This window comes from Rhineura floridana, chromosome 1, assembly GCF_030035675.1.
Source record: "Rhineura floridana isolate rRhiFlo1 chromosome 1, rRhiFlo1.hap2, whole genome shotgun sequence".
NCBI classification, from domain to species: domain Eukaryota; kingdom Metazoa; phylum Chordata; class Lepidosauria; order Squamata; family Rhineuridae; genus Rhineura; species Rhineura floridana.
The window spans coordinates 154,790,203-154,812,688 of NC_084480.1; the positions used below are offsets into that span (position 1 = coordinate 154,790,203).

Sequence of the window (22,486 nt, forward strand, 5' to 3'; positions counted from 1 at the left end):
ATTTTAAAAACTCCTTTTGGCAGTGAACACAGGTTTGGTCAAAAAAAGTAGACCATAATGTTCTCACTGCTAGTACACACACCCTATAGGTAACAAATTTGTCTACATAAGCAAGCAACCATCTAATTTTGAAATAATCTGATTGACCTTCTAGAAAATTCTGAAATATAGAAATTTATCCCTAAGTGAATCTATTCCTAAAAGCAATAAAATATATAGTGCACAATGTCTTAGATCTGGCCTGATCTGTGTATACAAAGACAGTCATTTGTTGGCCTATTAGGGAATTTACTTAATCTGTGAGCATAGCGTGAAATCTAACTTGAGTAAATGCACGCTTAAGAGGGAAAAAAGTTAATTCCCACAGATAAGCAGCTGGCGGATTGAGTTTTAATATACCAAAACTGTTTTTGATGTGGGATTGTGATCATGGCAAACCTGTGGAGAGAAGAAAGAAGGGTGCGTCAGGCAAAAATCCGTCACCTGAATCAGCCCAAAGGTACAATAAATAATTTAAAAATAATTTAAAATCGTGCAGGGCACACTGTTAAGGCCACAATATTGTAATATATTGCTTAGGGTCATCTGTCTTTCTATCCATCCATCTTTCTGTCCAGGTACAAGCAAGTGAATGAATGTTGGGTCCAAAACAGAAATGACAGACCATCACATCTGTTCTCCCAGCTTTTTTTAACCAATAGAAATCTCAAGAGTCTGCAAGCTAGTGGAAGGTCAGCAAGAGGGAGGGATTACTTAACCTACTTCCCTCTAGTGCAGGAGTGGGTACCTCAGGCCTGGGGGCCAAGTATGATCCTCCAGCCCTCTTAGACTGGGCCTCAGAACATTTCGCAGGTCACATTCCTTATGACCAGCCCTGCTTCCTACCCTCCCACAAGTGCTTTTCACTGGCTGGAAAGTTTCCTTAAACGGTCCTAATACCTCTTGCTTGTGGAGGATGGAGGGGTGTGTGTGTGTAAACCTCAGACTTTTGTACTGAGCTTGCTTCACCAGCTTTTGCCTCTGGCCCTGCCCACCACTCAAGGCCAGATTAAGATGGTTGGAGCCTTGGTGCAGTTCTCAGAGAAGCCCCCCCCATCCCCCCAAAAGGAACACATGAAATAAAGGTAACACAAAACACATCTTGTGGTATCTTAAAAATGAGCAAATATATTATGGCATAAGATTTTGTGGGTTACAAAACCACCCACCACCACCCTCTGAGTATGCACAGTTTCATATTTTAAACTCACTTAAGCTTAGCATTGTTTTTGCTCACTTCCTACCTTGGGCCAATCACCAACTGTCAGCCTAATTTACCTTACAAGGCTGTTGTGAAGATACAGAAGGAGGTATAAAATGGATACAAAAGGGGACAATGCTAATATTATAGACATCAACATTTTGGTTCCTTTAGCCAGTGATGCATCTTTGTATTATAAAGGGCTGTGTTTGCACCTTGCAAATTAATACAGTTCCAAAGCTTCAAGTCAATTTTTATTTGGCCTGATTATTGCTAGTTTTAGATATATTAGTCCCCCTTGTGTTCAATTGAGTTTACTCCCAGATTAATGTGCATGGGAGATTGATTTCTAAGGAGCTATTTTAGGTCTGTAGCCACTGGAGGTAGAGACTGTGGAAAGCAGAGTGATCTGCTTCCACTTTTAAAATTATTTTGCTATTTTACTTTTATAGGTGAAATAGTAAGATGTATAGAGTCAATATTTTTCCTAATTGCTCAGTTTGAAAAAGAAATCTGCTTCCACTTGCTAAAGTTCTGCCTCACTGGCAAAATCAGCTAACTAACAGGGTTTTTAAATATTACAGAATATTTTTGTTTGATTAATATTTTAATTGTGTTAAAATTATTATTTTATTTTGCAATGCTGTACCCAGTTTCCTGGGACTAAGCACAATTAAACACACAAAAACTCACTTCTCAGTAGGCATGTATACATGTATAGATTAAAATACATAAAATACAATTAAAATACATAAAATACTATATATACACACACACACACAAACATATATAAATAGGGAGTGGTACTAAAGGGGACTACAACGGTAAAATTTAACGTGGAAGGCAATAAAATCATAAAATCAGTGTCAGGCTCTACCTTCAGGCTCTCCGGAACAAGATCATTTTCAGAAGTCTCCAGAAAACCAACAGGGAGGGCGCAGAGCGAACTTCTTGGGGTAGAGTATTCCAAAGCTTGGGGGCCACAGCTGAAAAAGCTCTCTCCTGCGTGCCTGTCAGTCTTAACGTCTTTCACTCCAGGCACGCAGAGGAGACCAGAGGCAGATGATCTTAAATCGTGGGCAGGTACATGTGGTCGTAAGTGGTCCCTCAGGTACATTGGTCCAAGGCCATTTAGGGCTTTAAAAGTCAGAACCAGCACTTTGAATTGGGCCGAGAAGCAAATTGGGAGCCAGTGGAGTCGATAAAGCACAGGGGTGATATGCTTTCCCTCCAGAAGGTCTAGATTCTTACTTTTTTTAAAAAAAGAAAGAAAGCTCAGAGTCTGGGCCCCTTTGCAGCATGGGCCCTGGTGTAAATTATTTATTTATTTATGTGTTGTTAAATATATATCCCACCCTTCCTCCCGGCAGGAGCCCCGGGCAGGAAACAAAAACACTAAAAACACTCTAACTCCTAATAAAAACAGACTTTAAAATAATTGTTCCAGCTGTACGATTATAATTCAGCCATGCCACTACTGGCATATGGTCCCCAGACAGTTTCCCATGAGGGAATGTGCCCCTCAGGCTGAAAAGGTTCTCCATCCCTGCTCTAGTGTTTTCCCTACTGGAAAATTACTCCCTGCTAAGCTGCTGTTTCTCTCCACATGAGAAAACATGTACTTGTATCCAAACATCACATGTGCTCTCTTTTGACATTCCTTATGTCTTCAGGCAATGAAATATGAAGTTCTCACATGCCGTAGCGAAGCCTTTTATTAATCATCACTTTTGTTTTCAATGGGGTACTGTTTTTGTGTCATTGGGGTTTTTTTCCTTCTAAATGCCAGGGATCAGTTTTGAAAATTACAATTTTTTTACATGCTTTGATTCACTTGGAAGTGAGGTCAGTCTCTCTCTCACACACATCTTCTTTGCAGTGCTTTTAACAACATCCTCAGCAATGTGGGCCACCTGCTGCTGGGCCTCCTCTTCCTTCTGATTGTGTTGCGCAGAGACATTCTCCATAGACGCTGTTTGGAAACCAAAGACATCTACACAATGGTACACGCTCTAACGTGAGCCTAGTAGAAAGACAAGAGCTTTGGGTCATGAATAGGGGTGGGCAGATCTGTTAATTTTAGTTCTCTCAATTTCTCATTTTTCCTACCTTAAATTCAGTTCTCCACATTTCTGCAGCAATTTGCCTTTAAAAAACAAACACAAAAATCTTCATGAAAGTGTGAGGTCCCTCCCTGCAGAGCAGAGGTGGCTGTGGCAGTTGCAAGCGAACTGTGGGCTTCTGCTCCTCCTGGCTGTGACAAAATGAAGGGTCAGATCATCAATGCTGTTTTTTTTAGAAAATCCAGTCTGGTGTTGGGAAAAGCCGCAAAGCTTGAAGGCAACAAGGCATAGACGCAAACTGCAGGGAAATCCGGTGCCATGTCTGATTTCACTGAAATCCTCTTCCATTCCTGGTCATAAGCCCCTGGCAGGAACAATCTGGAAAAACAAGAGATTGTGCTGAAGAAGAGGCCCTAGCACATTGTCCTTCCTAAATAATGATGTGCCTTTGGGCCAGACAACACACCATGGTTCTTTTAGCCAGCCTTTGTTTGAATACAAAGCAGCTGTGGCTTCAAGGTTGTTGGGGGAGGGGGAGGCTTCCCCTTCCAAATGCCTGCTCATAATCAATCTCCCCAAGTTGTTTTTCCCTCTGCAGGGGAAAGATACAATGTCCCTGTGTCTGTTCCCTTATGGCAGGAAAGCATGTTGAGGAGGGCAGTTTTGAGCAGACGAACAGTGAGAAGGGGAAAGGGTTAAGCTGCCTCTACCCCTTGCAAGGGCTCACTTGTTACCAATGCCTGCTGAAACCAGCTATGAGGTTTCTGACTTTACAAAAGGGGTGGGGACCTTTTTGGCCTGCTGGCCAGATCCTTGTTGGGCCAACTTTGTCAGGTGGGCAGAACAGCTGGGTTGTCCTGCTCACCTCTCAAAGTCCCCTGCATGGCACTTCCCAGGCAGCTGATAGCCAACCAGGCTGGTTGTCAGGTGCGTGGGAACTGCCAGCACAAGGGGCTTTGCCAGCCCTATGCTCAATGCTTCCCGAGTGCCAAGCATAAGGCTGGCAATGCTGCTTCCTGCAGGGATTGGCTGTGCGATCCAGCTCCCCATGGGAAACTTGCCCCTGCAGCTGATCCAGCCTACCTGCCCCATACTTAATGTTGCATAAGGCGTCAGGTGTGGGACAAGTGGCTGTGGTTTGGGGGAAATGGTCATGTGGGCCAATTGGGACCCATGTTGGTCCAAATTTGGCTCATGAGCTGAAGGTTCCCCACGCTGGCTCTACATCTTGTGTTCTTGCTTTCATTTTTTTTTTCTTTAGAAGTATTGGGAACATATTCTCAGGAAATTAACACAAATGGTCTCAAGGGGATTTCAGACAATCACTAAATGTGATAGCTATCTGTCAGACTGTATCTCCCCAGGGCCGGATTAAGCTGAGGAGGGCCCCTAGGCTGATTCGGAGCCGCCCGCCATCCCATCCCACCCGCTTCACCTACCGTTCTGCTTTTTTTGCGGCTGTGCGCACTGCACACGCAGGTTTGCTATCAATCAAGATGGCGGCCGAGGTTTCCCTAAGGGTCTGAAGCCTCTGCCGCCATCTTGGTTGATGGCAGCAATGTGCACGTGTAGCACGCATGCATGCCATCAACAAAGATGGCGGCAGAGGCTTCAGACCCTTAGGGAAACCTCGGCCGCCATCTTGATTGATGGCAAACCGCAAAAAACAGCGGAGAAAAAGGTAAGTAAAGCAGGGGGATGGCGGGCGGTTCGGAAGCTCTTGTCACAGGATCTGCGGCTCCTGTCCTGCTTCCATGGATCATGGGCCCCCAAGAGCTCCGGGCCCCTAGGCTTCAGCCTACTAAGCCTAATGGATAATCCAGCCCTGTATCTCCCTATATGAACCTGCCCGGACCCTGAGATCTTCAGGAGAGACCCTTCTCGCAACCCCAACACCTTCGCAAGTGCGACTGGTGGGGACACGAGATAGGGCCTTTTCGGTGGCTGCCCCTAGGCTCTGGAACTCCCTCCCTAGGGAGGCAAGAATGGCCTCCTCTGTGCAGTCCTTCCGCCGACAGCTAAAGACTTTTTTCTTCCGGCAGGCCTTTGGAACTGAAGGCTTTAAGGGTAGTGACTGAAGAGGATGCTGTTATTGTTTTACTTGTATGCTCTTAAACTGGGTTGCAGTATTTTAAGTGTATGGCTAATTGGTTTTAACATCTTAATAGTTTAATTCTGTTTTAATGCTGATTTGTATATGTTTATATGTTTATAGGTTCTTAATGATATGTACTTACTTTTATCTGGAAGCCGCCTTGAGTTCCAGTTTGGAAAAAGGGCGGGGTAGAAATAAAGATAATAATAATAATAGCTATCTAAAAGCTTACTATGTGGTCACTCTAATCACATGGAGGGGTGATTATCTGGTGTCTGCAGCCACACAGTAAGCCTAGTGCTGGCATCCCAGCACTTCCTTGGTTTTCCAGCTAGATTTGAGAGTATAGCAATGTATACCATATAATTACAGTCCTACAGATGATACTCCATGTCATGCAGTGAGGTTTTAAGCCGATACTATGTGATTAGTGGCAATCTGCATTCACCTTGTGGCCTTAATGAGGCAGTGAATTTCTGCTGGATAGAACACTACAAGAGTTTCTCTTTGTCAGTGCATTGGTCTCACCCTCCAGAGCACAATCAGTCAAGAATCTGGGTGAATATTTTAAGCATCAGTACAAATGTGGCTGTATTTGGCAGACTGTATTCCCTCTTTTCATAAATGCTTCCGATGTAAAAGAGCAATATAGAAGTACACTGCCTGTTGGCTATAGTTACAGATGGATACTTGTCTGCAATGTTGGATGAAAGACACTATCCAAGCTTGCTTATGCACTAACAATGTATGATACTGTTCTTTGTCCTTCCCTTCTCTTCCAGGAATATGGGATCCCCAAGCACTTTGGTCTCTTTTATGCTATGGGCATTGCTTTGATGATGGAAGGTGTCCTCAGTGCTTGTTATCATGTGTGCCCCAACTATTCTAATTTCCAGTTTGGTAGGTGGAGGGCTTTATCTAACCAAGGAACACAGGAGAAAGAAGGGGGTTTGCTTTTCTCTATTGACATTTATCCAGAGCTTGGAAAAGTTACCTTTTAAACTACAACTCCCATCAGCCCCAGCCAGCATGGCCACTGATGGGAGTTGTAGTTCAAGAAAGTAACTTTTCCAAGCTCTGCATTTCTCTATTGAGCAGAGTCCCCAAGAACTGGTTCCAGAAAGCTTGAGGCCGTGGGTTTTAGAGTGTTTGAGATTCTTTTTCAGTCATTATGATAACATAAGTTTGAGAGCTATGGTAGTTGCTTTGAGAACTTGTTCTGCAAGTGTCCGCAGGTCCCTTTCCCACAGTTTTGCAGTGCTGTGCGGAGTTTGTTTTTCAAGTTTTTAAAAATATAATTTCATATCTGTCTGCAATGCATTAGGGAGTTCTGTAACTTCATCACTGTCTTAAAAGCCCCAATGTTTCTTCTAGTCAGCTGATAGATAGCATAGGATGTGGTTTATATAGTTTGCTGGTCCTAATTGCTCCAATCAAAAGAATAGTTAACACCAGCTAATGTGAACTTTGGCCCATACAACACTGGGAATTACATTTTCCATATGTCACTGATTCTTGGAGACCACCTATTCCTACTAAATCCTTCCTTCTCACACATGCTTTTCCTACATAGACTTTTTACCACTGATCCCTACACCACAGGTGCAGAGCTATACCACTGCATTCATGTATTTGTAAATCATATTACAAATCATGGAAAAAGCAAAGGGAATAATCTAACTGACATGCAAAGGAAACCATTGCCTTTATTCATTCCTTAATGAAAAGGATCAGACTTGGTTATTAGTTCTAATTCAACTATTTCAAACTGGAACCTCTCTTTGAAAGAACTGTAGCTGAGGACAAAGTGGCAAATCTTGGTGACTTAAAGGATAATATTTGCCATATTGTCAATCTTTGCGGAGGATGTTGGTGTATGGAGTCTCAGTAGTTATGGTTGCCAAGATGGTGTTCTCTGAGAGGTTGTCAAGGGATTGTTGTTTCCTCAAGAAGCCAGTGATGTCTCATAAGTAATTTGGGGTGCTAGTGGCTTAGGGTCAGAGAATGGTCTCTCTATAACCAGAGGTTGCTATTGTGATAATGTCACTGCCCCACATTATGGGGTGCCTAAGGTTGCCTGGTTTGAGTAGGCCTCTGCTTGAGGCGCCTGGGGTGAGTCTGTGCAGATTTCCACATCTATAGGTAATTCGTCAGGTTTTGTAACTCCAGCTGATGTTCCTCAAGTGGGGACTGAGGATAGGTGCCTGTAAAATGTGGTGTTGGAGAGTTGTCTCTCAGCCTCTTGTATATTGTCCAACTTGTTCATGATGACAGCTCCCCCTTTGTTATATTTTAGTTATATCTTTAGTTATATTTTCAAGGCTGTAGATCAGTAATAGAGAGCCTTTAGCTCTCCAGATGTTGCTTGGGCTACTGTTCCCATCATCCCTAGCCAAGCTCGCTGAAGCTGATGGGAGTTGAAGTCCAATATCATCTAGGGGGCGCAGGTTCTCCTTCCCTGCTTTAGATGATGAAGTTGTGTGGCAGGTGATGCTGTTTCCTGATTACCTAGTCTAGGTGTGGCATGTGATCTAATATCCCCTGCTAAGCAGCAACCAGTGAAGTGGGGCAAGAGATGTGGGTCAGTGGCATCAGATGCCACATGTTTTAGATAATGTGTCATTTGGGTTACCGGAACAGACACATATCTTCAGTCACATTTTTGAATATTTTTGCCATGAGAGCCCAGAACTCCGCCTATTTAAAGAATTAAAACCTCATTGTGGTGGTCTTGGGTCACAACAGCAACCTCTGTGTGAGGCTTATTATCAGCCACTCTGGGATGGTGATAGCGCCCTCTGGTGTGAAGAAAGATGCTCTCCTAGAAACATCTTTGCCAATAATGCCACTGTTGCCTTTTCTCCTCCTTCTTTGACAGACACCTCCTTCATGTACATGATTGCAGGGCTGTGCATGCTAAAGCTCTACCAGACTCGCCACCCTGACATCAACGCCAGTGCCTACTCTGCCTACGCATCCTTTGCAGTGGTCATTTGTCTTGCTGTGCTTGGAGTGGTACGGCTGTATCTTACGTCTCTGCTCTTCAGAGAGTGACTGGTTGAGCAAGATTTGGGAGAAAGCTCTGAAAATGGAGTCAAAGGGGAAATATGTTGTAGTATCTGAAACAAATAGCTCATGAAATATTACCATCAAACTCTGCAGACTCTCCTGGAATTAGGCTTAAGCTCTGCAACTGCCAAGTATCAGAAAACAGCAGCCACAGCTGCTTCCATACTACCCTAACATCAAATACAAATAACACCTTAGATCAAAGCACCCTACTTTGGTCCAACTGCTTTGTGAATTGGGCTGCCCTTGATGTGTGTCCATTCACAGCTCTGTTGTCATTGCCTTGCAGATTTAGACAGATCACCCTTGGAATTTCCCGTTTGATAAATTTAATGCTAAAGAAAAGGACACTGCATTAGCACAGAGCAAGGGCCGCATCAGATGTATATAATGAGCTAGGAACTCATCCCATTTGCATGTTTCAGCTGCATGAAATTAATACAATCTGTGCATTTTTTTTCTTCAGCATGGCAGATGACAAGCTATAGTTTATTAAGATGCTGCCATCGCGTTCTTCAGACCTAATGTTTTTAAAAACATTAAGCTGGCTTCCAGGGGGTTTAATTCAATTGAACTAACGCATACCTAAAACATTGTCTTTCAGAATGATTAATCGTTATAATGTTTATAATTTCTGCAAGGAAGCATTATCAGAGATGTCATAACGCAGAGGCAGAGTGCATGATTTGTGTGTATAAAGGCCACAGGTTCAGTCCCTAAAAAAGGATGTTGTCAGGATTTTCTGGGCCTGGTACATTGTATGTGGATTGGGCCCTCTACCCTATTTACATAAAATATGTGTATGTGTCATATGGAAATTTGTATCATCTTTTGCTTGTTGGGACAGATAGCCCAAAAATAAATTAGGGGCCACATACAAGGAATAAATGTCTAATGGACAGATTGCCAACATGTGAATTGTTTATTAGAATTGTATACTGGAAAATACCTTTTAAACGTAAAATTATTTAGTTAGTTGTAAGAGAATGCATTAGCTTTCCAAACCAATTTTAAATTTTTAGATTGGACAATTTGTTCACACATTATAGCTTAAATTATAAAAACTAGAAAAGGCTTTGGTCATCTTGATGACATAATAAAAGCTTAAACAACCAGTCAGAATGGGCTATCACATGCAAACACAATCTAGAGAACTACAACTTTCACAAATCATAATGACGTTTTGCCACATTATGTGATGTCCATTTTTGTCTGGACCATACGTAACCTTGCCATTGGCAGCCCTAAGCCATGCAAAACACTCAAGAGTTGTAAACCAGTTGTGTTACTGTAAGTCTTTCATCAATAGATCTTAGGCCAATAATATGAAGGGTGCAATACTAAATCTTTCTACTCAGAAGTAAGTTCACTTAATTAATTGGGGTTACTCCCAGGTAAGTAGAATTAGAATTGCAGCCTAATTCACTAACAATTCAGTACAAAACCAGGTGTGGCATTTAAGATGGCAGAGTGGGGAAGGTTAAAAGATATTTAAGATTTACCGTAATCAAGGTTCAGGTTCCATACCCGGATAAATTCAAGACTGATTTGTTAAAAAGCAACATATTCTTAAGAGCATTTGCTGTGATGTTTTATTTATACCTTGTAATAACGATCGCAGTGTTATCAGCACAGGTCAAACAGTCATCTTTTCCCTTTATTTTGAACAGAAAGGATTCCCCTCTCCATTTTGAGCTAAAAGGACCTTTTGATATAAATATTCCCATTTAAGTATTTATACCAGCAACAACCCACCTCCAATAACCCCCCTTCCCTCCCAATGGATGAGAAAGCAATTAATCATTCCCTCCCCCATGTGTTAGCTTAACAAAAACCGAAAAACCCTACATGCCCAGTGAATAGATGGCAACACTGTACTACACTGTTGGGTTATCATACTCCCTCTCAGCACCACCACTCTCCAGCAATAGGAATCTAACAACACTGGGCTACTTTGCAAAGCTGATGTAACCCACATGCTCTCTGTTTGCATTAGCAGGATAATTTTTACATACTCAGAAAATATAAGCAATAGCAAGACTCAAAATGTAAGAAAAGATTCTATACTTAAAAATCTCTTATTTATCCAAGGAAGAGACCCCAAATTGCTCTAAATTTCTACCTAGCAGTCATCAATTCAATTTCACTCTTTGGCTAAAAACACTGAAAGGTGGAAACAGGCTCATTTTTCACAAAGCAATTGGTTCGAATGGTGCCTGCATGTTTTGCTTCATAGCTCTCGTTCTCCAAGGGTAGAGACTTGGCTTTTTAAAAGTAAAAGCCAAGTGCAGCAGTAACCCCTGTATCCCCCTCTTGGTGGGGCTACCCTGACATCTCCAATGAAAAGTATCTCTGGTAATAGGATTGCTCCTGCCTGAGACCCTGAAAAGCTGCTGCCTGTCATAATAGACAATACTATATAAGATGGAGCAGCGTTTTGGCTTCATATGAGATAGTTTCATATGTTAACCCCAAAGGCTGAACAAGTGGCAGGCCAGAGTGGTGTACCTAGAGAGTAAGGGGAGGAGATAATGTTTTTGAGTTCATTCTGCCAGAAGAGTTCGGTGAACCTCAGAAAGGTGTGTTCTCCTTCATCAACCAAAGTTTATTAAATAAAAGATACCACCTTAATGGTTTTGTTGCTGTCAAAAAGAAAGAAAGCTGTTGGAATATGTGTAATTCTTCTGGCTGTGTGTCACAGGTTAGCTCCTGAGAAAGATATGAGGTCTCCTTTTCTATCATATAGGATGGCTGTTTTCTGCACTCTGGGTTGCTAGAATATATATGCCTTCAAACCTTTCTGTCCACCAAATGTAGATAGGTTTGGAAAATGTTAATTGTAGGGCATCAATCATCTCTTGTCGAGATCTTTTTTTATAACTGGATATAACCCACAATAATGTTTTTATTTTGTTTGCTCCCAGGTTTTTGGAAAAAATGCGGTGTGGTTTTGGATCCTCTTCTCAGTCATCCATGTTGTGGCCTCGCTTGGTCTCAGCACCCAGATCTACTACATGGGTCGGTTCAAGATAGGTAAGTGATGATAGGCCATTAACACTGCAGCCCTCTTAAACACATTTACATGGATGTAAATCTGACAGAAAGCAATGGAACCGCTAAGTCTTTTACCTTAGGATTGCAGCCCCAGACAAAGAATAGAAAGGTGCTTGTTCCCTTCACACTGTCTGTTTCTGGAATATGAAATGAAAATGAAGGCCTCATGTTGACATGACCTCACGATTTCTGTTTATTGCCTGACTTGGAACTTTAGCGCTGGACAGTTTCACCTTGACTCCCTATGAACTCTGTTATTGGCATCCCTTCTGTCTAATGTATTTAACTGCATACTAATATCATGCTGTGTGTCCAGGGCATTATTCATTTTCCTGCATGTGGTGCTTTGCTCAGGGAGACAGGCTGGTTGGGGGTGGGTGTATGTATGTATGTTTTGTTGTAAATGTGTTTGCTGCCCTAGGCAGGAGGAACAACATGAGGAAGGGTAGGATGATGATATTATTATTATTATTATTATTTTATTATTATTATTATTATTATTAAACAACTGCATGCTATAGGAATCAAACCAGCTTCTGCTTTGGTAAGCATTATGTGGGGCTTCCCAAGTGCAGCACACCCATTGATCCTACATTGCTATGCCATTATGCTCCTCTCACAAGCATCTTTTTTCCTTTCTCTTCTGCTTTGCTTCGCCTCAGATGTCTCTGATCCAGGTAACTAGCACTTGGTGTTAATCCTCTTCCCATTTGGACTGTGCAAGCAGGAGCCTTAGCAGCCCGCATAGGAAGCATGTTCATTCTCTTAACCTTTAGGGGAAAGGTTGGTAGCTGGGACTAAAGATGAACAGACACAGTGAACAAGCTGTAGAAGGTGGACCTGGAGCTGCAGTAGTCTAACCTGGATGTTTCCAGAACACGGACTGAAATGGCCCAGCTATTCTATGTCCTGGAGGACACAGAAATTCAATGAGTCTGGAAGTAACAATATCCAAACTGTAGAACTGATCTATATGGGGGAATGCAACCCCAGAACAGATTGGACACAACTTACCACATGAGGTGTCTTGGCCAATCAGCAGTCAACTAAAAGTGCTTACTGTTGCATTATTATTCTGTGAACCTTTTCGATCCTTACAGCAGGATGCCCTCCAGATTCCCATCATGCTAGACTATTGGCCATGCCGGCTGATGCTGACGAAAGTTGTAGTCCAACAACATGCAGAAAGCATTGTGTTGGCTGCCCCTGCTTTACACCACTGAGATATTTTATTTATGTATTTAGTGGAGTTTCTAACTTGCCCTTCCCTATCTGGTGCCAGCGTAGGAATATCACATCCTGAAAACAAATAAATAACAAGAAAACCAGAAATAGACAATACGAAATGAAAACTCAGTAAAACAATGCCAACACTGTATAAAAGAGATTGTATTTTTTTCATTGTATAAATATAATATAGCTAATGTCTAGCACCTTCATTATGCTGTCAGTAGAGTGTTGCTTGCTAATGTGGTGTCATGTTTTCATTCTGTGTGCTCTTGTCTCTGGCAGACGTTGGGATTTTCCAGCGTGCCATTATGGTACTCTACACAGATTGCATCCAACAATGCAGCTGGCCAGTGTACACGGTAAGCATTCCCCTTATTCCTCATAAGCCAACTCTGGCCAGTTTCGAGAGCTTTGCATCTGAGCATGCATTCAGAAAGCAGTTTATTCCATTTTCGTGATGGTTCCTTACCTAAAAATTTCCTCATTTTCTTTGATTTTTCACGCAACATAAAAGCTACTTCTGGAAATCCAGAGAAATATAATGAAAGTTCAGTGCTGTTTCTGTGTTGTTTTCAGAAAAATTCTGTTTGCAACCCCATTAACTCAGAAAATCACTGGAGTAAAGTGACAAAATTTGTGACAGTATATTGGCATACAGTTCTTTCTCACCATTTTCTTGTGCACATGTGTGGAAAGGATGGGGGAGTAGCAACATGTCCAATGACATTCATTGATGTGTCACACCATGCCCACTGGTGTGTCTGAAATTTAGCACAACATGGCATTATATTGGTCAAAGCCACATTTCCATAAAGCAATAAGCACTGCAGTGTGATTGGATTGCACCTTAGGCGCTAGAGTCTCCAGTTGCAATGGCAAGTGAGATTTTACATACATTTCTGGTTTACTAATGAGAGTTATTGTTTCTATAGGACAGGATGGTCCTGCTTGTTGTTGGGAACCTGGTAAACTGGTCTTTGTAAGTACCAAACATGAGTTTTTGGGTGTGTTCAGCAGGGGATGCAATCACAATTGCTTTATGTTGACTGGTCCCCAGAAGTCCCTCACTCCTAGAAACAGTACCTACCTCTAGCCTGTGAAATTTTTCAGACTTTTTCGGACAGCAGGAAGGTTATAAATAGTTTAAGGATTTGTCCCTCTAATGGTTGTTCTTTCTTCCCTCCACCTCCCTCCCCTAAATGTGGGAAGGTCCCCAAATATCATTCTGATTATTGTTGCTGAAGAAACCAGATTTCCTTCTAAGGCAGGAGCAGGGGAACCACTTTCAGCCCAAAGGCTGGATTCAAACGTGGTCAATCCTCCAAGGACCGCATTTTGATGATGAGCAGGACCAGAGGCAAAAGGGGCGGGGCCAGCGTGTGCAGAGCCAAAAGCTGTCAAAGCAAATGTTATGCATTTTTAGTGTATTTTATGTTCAATTTAAGTATTTTATATACAATTCCTCCATAGATTTAGGGGCAATTGTACATAAAATAAGTGACATTGTATTGGAATATGTAGAGTAACTCAGCAGTCTGTGTGGCATGTGCCAGTGTGTGTATTTGCCTTTTACCCTGCGTTGAGATCACTGAGACTTAAGACTTAGTAAAATAAGAAAAAGCTACTTTATTTATAGAAATACATAGTAGACAGGAAAAGCATACCTAGTTCTAACTAACTAAGTAGGAGGCGCAATGCCCAGACTTGGGTATTGCCCTCATACAGGGCTGGCCCCAGGCATGCTGAGGCCTTTGGACATCAGCTTGCCCTGGGCCCTGGTGTGTGTGTGCATGCTTGCCCGCCTTCAGCCCCCCGTGCGCCTCCACCTACCTGTCTCCTGTCTTTTCGCATTGCCATTAGCCAAGATGGCGACCACGGTTTTCCTAAGGGGATGAAGCCTCCACCACCATCTTGGTTGATGGCATGCATGCGTGCTATGTGCGCACATGTCTGCCATCAACCAAGATGGCGGCAGGGGCTTCAGCACCTTAGGGAAACCTCAGCCGCCATCTTCATTAAGGGCAATGCTAAAAGACAGGAGACAGGTAGATGGGGTGAGGGAATGGTGGGCAGGCGGAAGCTCCTGCCCTGTGATCTGTGGCAGCAATCCTGCTGCAGATCATGGTAGGGGAGCACAGGGGCTCCTCATCCAGGGCCCCACCTGGCCGCCCTTTAGAACCAGCCCTGCCCTCATAGTTCAGGAGAGAGAACAAAGAATGAGATGTCTCCTCTCTCCTCGGACGGTTGAAGAAGACAAAGGAAGGAGGGGCAGATAAGCTTCTCTGAGCATATCAGTATATAATGGAAGGAAGCTAGGTACAGAAGAGCACAGGTAGGCAAGCCTAGCCAGCTGGAAGACCCTAACTCTATCTTCCTTCTGGAATACAAACAAAAGAATCCAAACAGGAGTTGCTCTTGCCCCACTTCCAACAGAAATGTTAAGTCTAATCCTATTATTCACAAATGTCAAATGACATCACATGATTGGCAGGTAGTTATTACAGCTTTTGTCAACGTACGACAGTGTCTGAAAGACATAGACTACCAACAACAGTTACTGTTAATCAAAAAACAAAGACATAATTCTAAATTCTTCACTCCGATGCCATACTGATTGAACTTAGAAATTCCCAAATATCGCAAAGTTTTCTCTCAGATCCGAATGGACATCTTACCTTCAGCTGTCATGGAAGGCAGACTATCCAAAACACCGTACAAAGATCGTGTGTGTCTCTGTGGGGATGATGCAGTTGAGAACAACATACATGTACTTCTATACTGCCCTCTTTATAAGACCTTAAGGCAACAACTAATCATCCCTCTGCTGTCGCCTTTCTCACATAAATCTGAACTTTTTTGGTTGGAATATCTCCTAGGAGACACATCTTCAAAAACAACTGTGCAAGTAGCAAAATTTAGTGCCGCTGCCCAAAATTTACGATGTAACATTGTAAAAAATTCTTTTAACTGAGAACACAAAAAATCCTATTTTGACTCACTCGATGCCATCTTGAACCCATCTCGATCAACATTATTATGTATTCATCAGCTCCCACTGGTGGTACACGCCCTGGTCACCTCTCGATTAGACTACTGCAATGTGCTCTACGTGGGGTTACCCTTGAAAACGGTCCGGAAACTACAACTGGTGCAGAATGTGGCGGCTCGGTTGCTTACAAACAGCCGCTGCCGTGATCACATCACGCCAGTATTATTTCACCTACATTGGCTTCCAGTTGTTTTCCGGGCCCAATTCAAGGTGTTGGTATTAACCTTTAAATCCCTATACGGTCTCGGCCCAGTTTACCTGAAGGAGCGCCTCCAGTACCACAAATTAAGCCGCCCAACTAGATCAGCCACACAGGGCCTTCTCTCAGTCCCACCAACGAAAACAGCTAGGTTGGTAGGGACTAGAGAGAGGGCATTTTCAGTGGTGGCCCCCACTCTCTGGAACTCCCTCCCATTCGATCTTCGCCATGCCCCTTCCCTGGATACATTCTACCGGGCCTTAAAAACTTGGCTCTTTGGACAGGCCTGTAGGATTTCCGGGGAGGGCTAACTTTTTTGGGATACTTATTATCTATTGATTGCCCTAACTGATCTCATGCTGCTGTGATTAATGACTTCATTGTATTTTATCTGCATTGTATTGTATTTTACTGAATTTTAGTTTGTACGTCGCCTAGAGTGGCTTCGGCCAGATAGGCGACACAAAAATTAAATTTTATTATTACTATTATTAATTGTAAATCTTCCTCGATCTACTAGAAACTTAACCAAAAATTTATAGTTTTATTCCTTTTATATCTACTTTAAATTCAAATTTATGTATTTTACTAAAATGCCATATAGTATTTAGTTATATGTACACCCTGTTTTACTATGTTTTATGCTGACCAATTTGGTCGAATAAACAGATTGATTGATTGATTGGCAGGTAAGTGGAGTTTGCTTGGAGTGGCCGCATGGGCATTTGGAGTGGCCGCATGGGCCAAATTAGGCCCACAGGCCAGAGATTCCTGCTGTAATGGGAGACCCACAGACAACTGTTAGGATAAGTACTAGTTCCTCCTTGAAAATGGAAATGGACTGCCTTCAACTTGATTCCATGAATAGGGTTTGCATGGTAAGCAGTGTTCAGAGGTGGTTTACCATTGCCTCCCTCTGAGAGGCAGTGACTGGCCCAAGGTCACCCTGTGACCTTCATGGCTGTGTGGGGATTCGAACCCTGGTCTCCCAGGTCGTAGTCCAACACACTAACCACCATGCCACACTGGCTCTACATAAATCTCTTCTTTTATATCTGAGCTGCAAGGTGGCAACATTCTTCTTCAGTAAGTGCAGTGGGGGAGGAAGCAGGAGGAGCTTTGCCTCAGGTTGCCATGTTATGAGGGGGAGTATGCATCTTGGATAACCCAGCTCTTCTCCTTTTGCTTTTTCAGTGCCATTTTTGGACTGGTATATCGGCCAAAGGACTTTGCCTCCTATATGCTGGGCATCTTTATCTGTAATCTTCTGCTGTATCTTGCTTTCTACGTCATCATGAAGGTAAAGGAGTAGTACCTGCAACTTTTATGTCGTACTGTAAGAACATGAACAACTGCCTTTCGGATATGGGTTGAAAATGTTTTGTTGAAGTTCATACCTGTTTTAATTGTTTTGTTGCTTGTGTGTTGCTACCCTAGTCTCCTTTGGAAGGAAGAGTGGGATATAAATATAATTAATAACGATAATAATCATATTGGTGGGCATAAGTAGGCCTTTTTTGCCCTTAGGTGGGGGGGCGTAGTTCAATAACATAACACGCCCTTTGTATGCACACAGTTGCAGTTCAGTGGCCAGTACTGCCAGTTCAAGGATCTCTAGTACAGGCATTCATTTTCACTGGCTTTAGTAGCAGCCAAGAATTGTAGTTGCTAGTGACACTGACTGCCGCCGCCACCACCCCTGACTGTAGGGGACAAACCCCAAGCTGGGTTAAGGGGTTCACTGTATCACTGTAGTATTGAGCCTTTCAACGGCTAAAAAGCAGCTTTCTGAACTTCTCTGAGACTTGGTGAAGGACCTGGGGATTTAAAATAAAGCAGGGGAGGATATGTGTCAGATCTCTTGCAGACTTTAGAAAGTAGTGGGCCATCTTGCTGCTTGCCAACTGTTGCTGAGACTCGGAGTGAGGTTAGAAGGTTCCTTTCCATCTTCCTGGCAAGGGATATTGCCAGAATTTAAAAGTGCTTTGTGAACTCCTGCTCAGGTAGCAGAGCTGTGAAAGACCCTGGGGAATCGGAGGTAGACACAGTGAACTAGATTTTTGATTTATTGATGAAATGTCTACCTGCAGATCACACCAATTATTCTTACTGCTTGTGTGGGCAAGAGACAGCAAGCCACATATACACAGTAGAGATGGAGATCAATATAGAGACTCTGTGTCCCTCAGCAAATCCTTCTTTCCTCCTGCTGGTAAAGCCAGCCATATAGGCTTCAACTCTAATACTCAAGTGTACTAAATAGTCTCAAACAACTGGAGGGCATCAGATTGGTGAAGGCTGATTCTGGACAAAATTGGGTATGAATGTGATGCAGCAGATCTGTAAGAAGATCTCTTGACTCTTGCGTGTGTTTTACTTTAAAGCAGTTGCAAGGGAACTCAGAATTTGGAACAGACCATTTGGGGAGGGGGCAGGGGTGTAGCGAGGGGGGGCAAATGAGGGCATCCCCCCCAAATGATAATTCTGCCCCCCCAAATGAAAATTTCCTCCAGCCTCCAAATTTCTAGCATTGCAGTAACTTAAAACTTCACTTGAGCTTTTAGAAATACAGTTTAGGCATCCAAAGATTGCTGCAGGGCAAAGTTACCAAGGGAATGCAAACACAGTATTGTATTCTGTTAATAGTAAGTTTGAGTTGAAGACATTTGTCTTGAGCAGGGCCCAGTAACTGAGGGGAGGAGCTGGGAGGAGAGGAAAAAGGGGCAGGAGGGCTTAGCCCAGGAATGTGACTGGATGTGATCAATAAAGATATATTATATCCACAGCATCCCCACAGTCTGCAAGGGAGGTTATCCGATCAAAATTTAAGATAAGATTAGTCTGGGAGGATTTGTTCTTGATAAATCCATGTTGGCTTCTAGTAATCACTATTGTTTTCAAGGTGCTTACAGACTGATTGCTTTATAATCTGCTCCAGAGTTTCCCCAGGTTCCTCCTTTTTGCCCATTTTGAAGATAGGGGCAACATTAGCCCTCCTCCAATCATCTGGCACTTCACCGGTCCTCCATGGTTTTGTAAAGATAATAGATAGTGGTACTGAGGGTTCATCAGCCAGTTCTTTCAGTACTCTAGGATGCAGTTCATTGGGCTCTGGAGATTTGAACTTGTTCAGAGTGATTAGGTATTCCTTGACTATCTCAAGCTGCAATCCTGCCCCTTCAACTTCACGTTTTCCAGGAGGGTCATAGACAAGTAGGAATTGAGCTGCCTTTTATCATCTGTCATCATTTAGCCATCCTCGCTGAGTAGCTGTGCCACCATTTCTTTTCTGTCTTTTACTGTGGATGTACCTGAAGAAATCTTTTTTGTTGCTTTTGGCATCTCTCGCTAACCTCAGCTCATTCTCAGTTTGAGCCTTCCCTGCAATTCCGTGCTAAGTCTAATTCCTTGTTAAGTCTAGCACCTGTAATTCAGAGACATATAGTTCTTATGCGACATGCTGTGAAGCATTTCCTTATGAAAAGTGATGTTAATCAGTATTAATTTAATTTTTAAAGTGAAACTTCTCTTAATTGCTTTCCTGGCATGGCAAAGGAGACCAGGGCAGTTAGTTCCAGGAAGTAGCTGTCTCAGGAGAACTGAACTCACAGTTCACAAGCTTACTAAAACATTGTACCTGTACAAGGAAGCCTTTACACACATGTACACCTTGAATGCTGCAGGACTCACCTTTGGTGCATCTATAGCCCTGTGTGAAAATTCATTTTCAATTTTGACACATGTGTTGTTCAGGTGTGCTGACCCTTGCGATTTCCCCAAATGCAGGAAACTCAATGGCATAATTTGTGGTCACAGAAAAACAAATTTAGTAATCTTGGCTTTTGCAGTAACATATTTGAAGGAATTTCAAGTGAACAGTTCCTTTGCAAGTTTGCGGAGAAATCACAGCACGTTAGACTTTATTAACGTGGTAGGATGACTTGCACAATATACATTTACTTCCTACTCACTGTTATTTAGTTTACACAAATATTTTGCATGTGGAAAACATAGTATTTAAATTGTTTTTTTGTAAACTTCACAAGTCATAGTTTTTTGTCATTGCCTATGAAAACTCCCCCCCCCCCAGAAACCTCTTTTATAGTGACCAATGCTCCAACCCTTCTGCTCCCGCAATGAAAATTGTCTCACTGGGTGGGGGGGTGTTTTAACTCTTCATTTTTCTAGTCGAAATACCCTCCTTGAAGCTGCCAGTAGCCCCGTTGGTGAGAAATATAGTCACATTTGTTGCCTGTACAGCTACTACATGTGGGGGCAGGATTTAGATCAGAAAAATAGCATGGGAGAAAGGATCATGGGGGAAAGTGCTGCTGCTCCTCTGATCAAACACTGGAGCATCGTTGGAGCATTGTCCCTCCTCCCAAATTGATTTAGCTTGTTCTAAAAAAAACAAACCCACAAATCTTCAGAGAGCTGATTATGTATCTCTTCCACCATGAATATTTTGGTCCTTAGAAAGAGTAAATTAGTGAGCAAAGCAGGCCTTATAGATGAGAATGTTGTGTGTGTGTGGGGGTCTACAATCCTGGGTCAGATAACAATTCTTCTATATCGTCTTTTCTTTAGTAACTTTTACCTAATGATGCCCAAAAAGCAAGAGGGCAATTTTAGATAGAATGTTCCTGATAGCACATTTTTCTAGCTATAAATTATTTGGCTATAATTACTGACTACTTGTAAATTCTAGTGATGGATTTACTTTCTGAGGCTCCGCCACAGATGTCATGAAAAGTATTGTGTTCCTGTTGACAAAGTAATTTTGTTTACTGTGAATTCCAGTTCTCTGACTATCCGGGAGGATATTTATCACCTTTGGGATAGCAGCATCTGGACAGGAGACAGGACCTGCCTCCTCCAGGATGATTCTCTGGGAGCAAGAGGAAAATGTGGGGCTCATGTGGTCATCTGCCAACTGGCAGTGCCAAGACCAACACTGCATGAAAAGTAGCTTCCAACGCATTAAAGCACCTTTCTCTCACATTAGGTTCAAATCAGTGACTGGCCTGACCAGAAAGCTGCAGCCAGCTACCTTTCCAGATGTGTTTGGGTGGGGTTTGAAGTCTTTTTTGATGTGCCTTTTGGCTTGAAGATCCTCTATGGCACAGAGTGGTAAGCAGCGGTAACGCAGCCAAAGCTCTGCTCACAGCCAGAGTTCGATTCCAACGGAAGGAGGAAGTCGAATCTCCGGTAAAAGGGGTTGAGGTCCACTCAGCCTTCCATCCATCCGTCGGTAAAATGAGTACCCGGCCTATGCTGGGGGGTAAACAAAGGCTGGGGAAGGAACTGGCAATCCCACCCTATATATACGGTCTGCCTAGTAAACGTCGCAAGACGTCACCCTAAGAGTCGGAAACGACTCGCGCTACAAGTGCGGGGACACCTTTACCTTTTTTTTTTTTTGCTTAATTGTTCACCTGTAGTTCTGGTCTCCTGGAATGTGTCCACTCAAGAGTCATTTGTTTGAGGGGATTATTTTAATTTTTTTTGTCTTTCCAGCTCCGCAGCTCAGAGCGGCTCCTGCCCATCCCCCTTTTCTGTATTGTGGCCACAGCTGTGGTTTGGGCTGCAGCCCTTTATTTCTTTTTCCAAAACCTTAGCAGCTGGGAGGTGAGTATTCACCTTTTTTCTCTTGCCCATAAAATTAGTAATTTTTGAAATATGTAATTGATTTTATTAATCTTAACTGCCAAAAAGCCAGTCCCACACAGCCCTATCATATCAGAAGTTCTGTAAAGGATTGGAGAGCTCACAGCTCAAAGCACGGCCTTCGCATGCTCGAGGTTTATTTCCTGGTATTTCTGTTTAAGAAGATCTTGGGAAGAAGAACTTGAGAGTTTACTTGTGCCGGAGATCCACAGCCAGTCAGATTAGACAGTGCTGGGCTAGATGGACTGGGCTTCCTGAGACAGCCTTCTTGCCATGTATTTGCAATAATGAAGACTTGTTCCAATAAATAGTTCCACTGTTCCAAGTATTGGAGGGGAATGGTCTGGTTGCCCTAACTCTGCAATCTCTCTGCCCACCAATTTGAATTCCTGTCTTCATAGCTACATCACAAACTCCTGGGCAACATTATTTGCTGTCACCCCAACTAAGGTGTTTCAAATGCTGCAACTCTCCCCCGTATGAATGAGAATCAGTTATGCAGAGGGTGGTGCAAAACCTGCCCTTTACTTGCACAGAGTTGCCCACCTAATGTTCTCTGACATTGGAAAATGCCGTGGAATGTACCCGATATCATTGCTTTCAAATTTGGATAGTGCCCTTTGCTTTCAATGGGATGATTATCTCCATTCTCAAAGCCTGTGCAAGCTTCATCAAACGTTTGTTCATCTGGCTCTCAATAACTGTCTCTCCTAACAGCAAATAAATCAGATAGAATTGGACAAATGATGGGCTCAAGCTATGTATCAACAGACCTGCCATTTTGCAAACTGAACCTGCTCTATTATTGAGGCATTCTTTT

The 22,486-nt window shown here is 42.8% G+C and overlaps 1 protein-coding gene across 2 annotated transcripts in view; it reads left to right on the forward strand.

The window, feature by feature from the left end:
* SIDT1 (SID1 transmembrane family member 1) overlaps positions 1–22,486 on the forward strand; it is a 105,545-nt gene that overhangs the window by 76,647 nt on the left and 6,412 nt on the right. For both annotated transcript variants that reach the window (XM_061638191.1, XM_061638200.1), the window contains exons 16-23: positions 3,120–3,243; positions 6,181–6,298; positions 8,277–8,413; positions 11,392–11,500; positions 13,034–13,110; positions 13,684–13,730; positions 17,194–17,299; positions 21,517–21,627. In XM_061638191.1, coding sequence (XP_061494175.1) covers positions 3,120–3,243; positions 6,181–6,298; positions 8,277–8,413; positions 11,392–11,500; positions 13,034–13,110; positions 13,684–13,730; positions 17,194–17,299; positions 21,517–21,627 — 829 coding nt within the window. The remainder of the gene's footprint in view (positions 1–3,119; positions 3,244–6,180; positions 6,299–8,276; positions 8,414–11,391; positions 11,501–13,033; positions 13,111–13,683; positions 13,731–17,193; positions 17,300–21,516; positions 21,628–22,486) is intronic.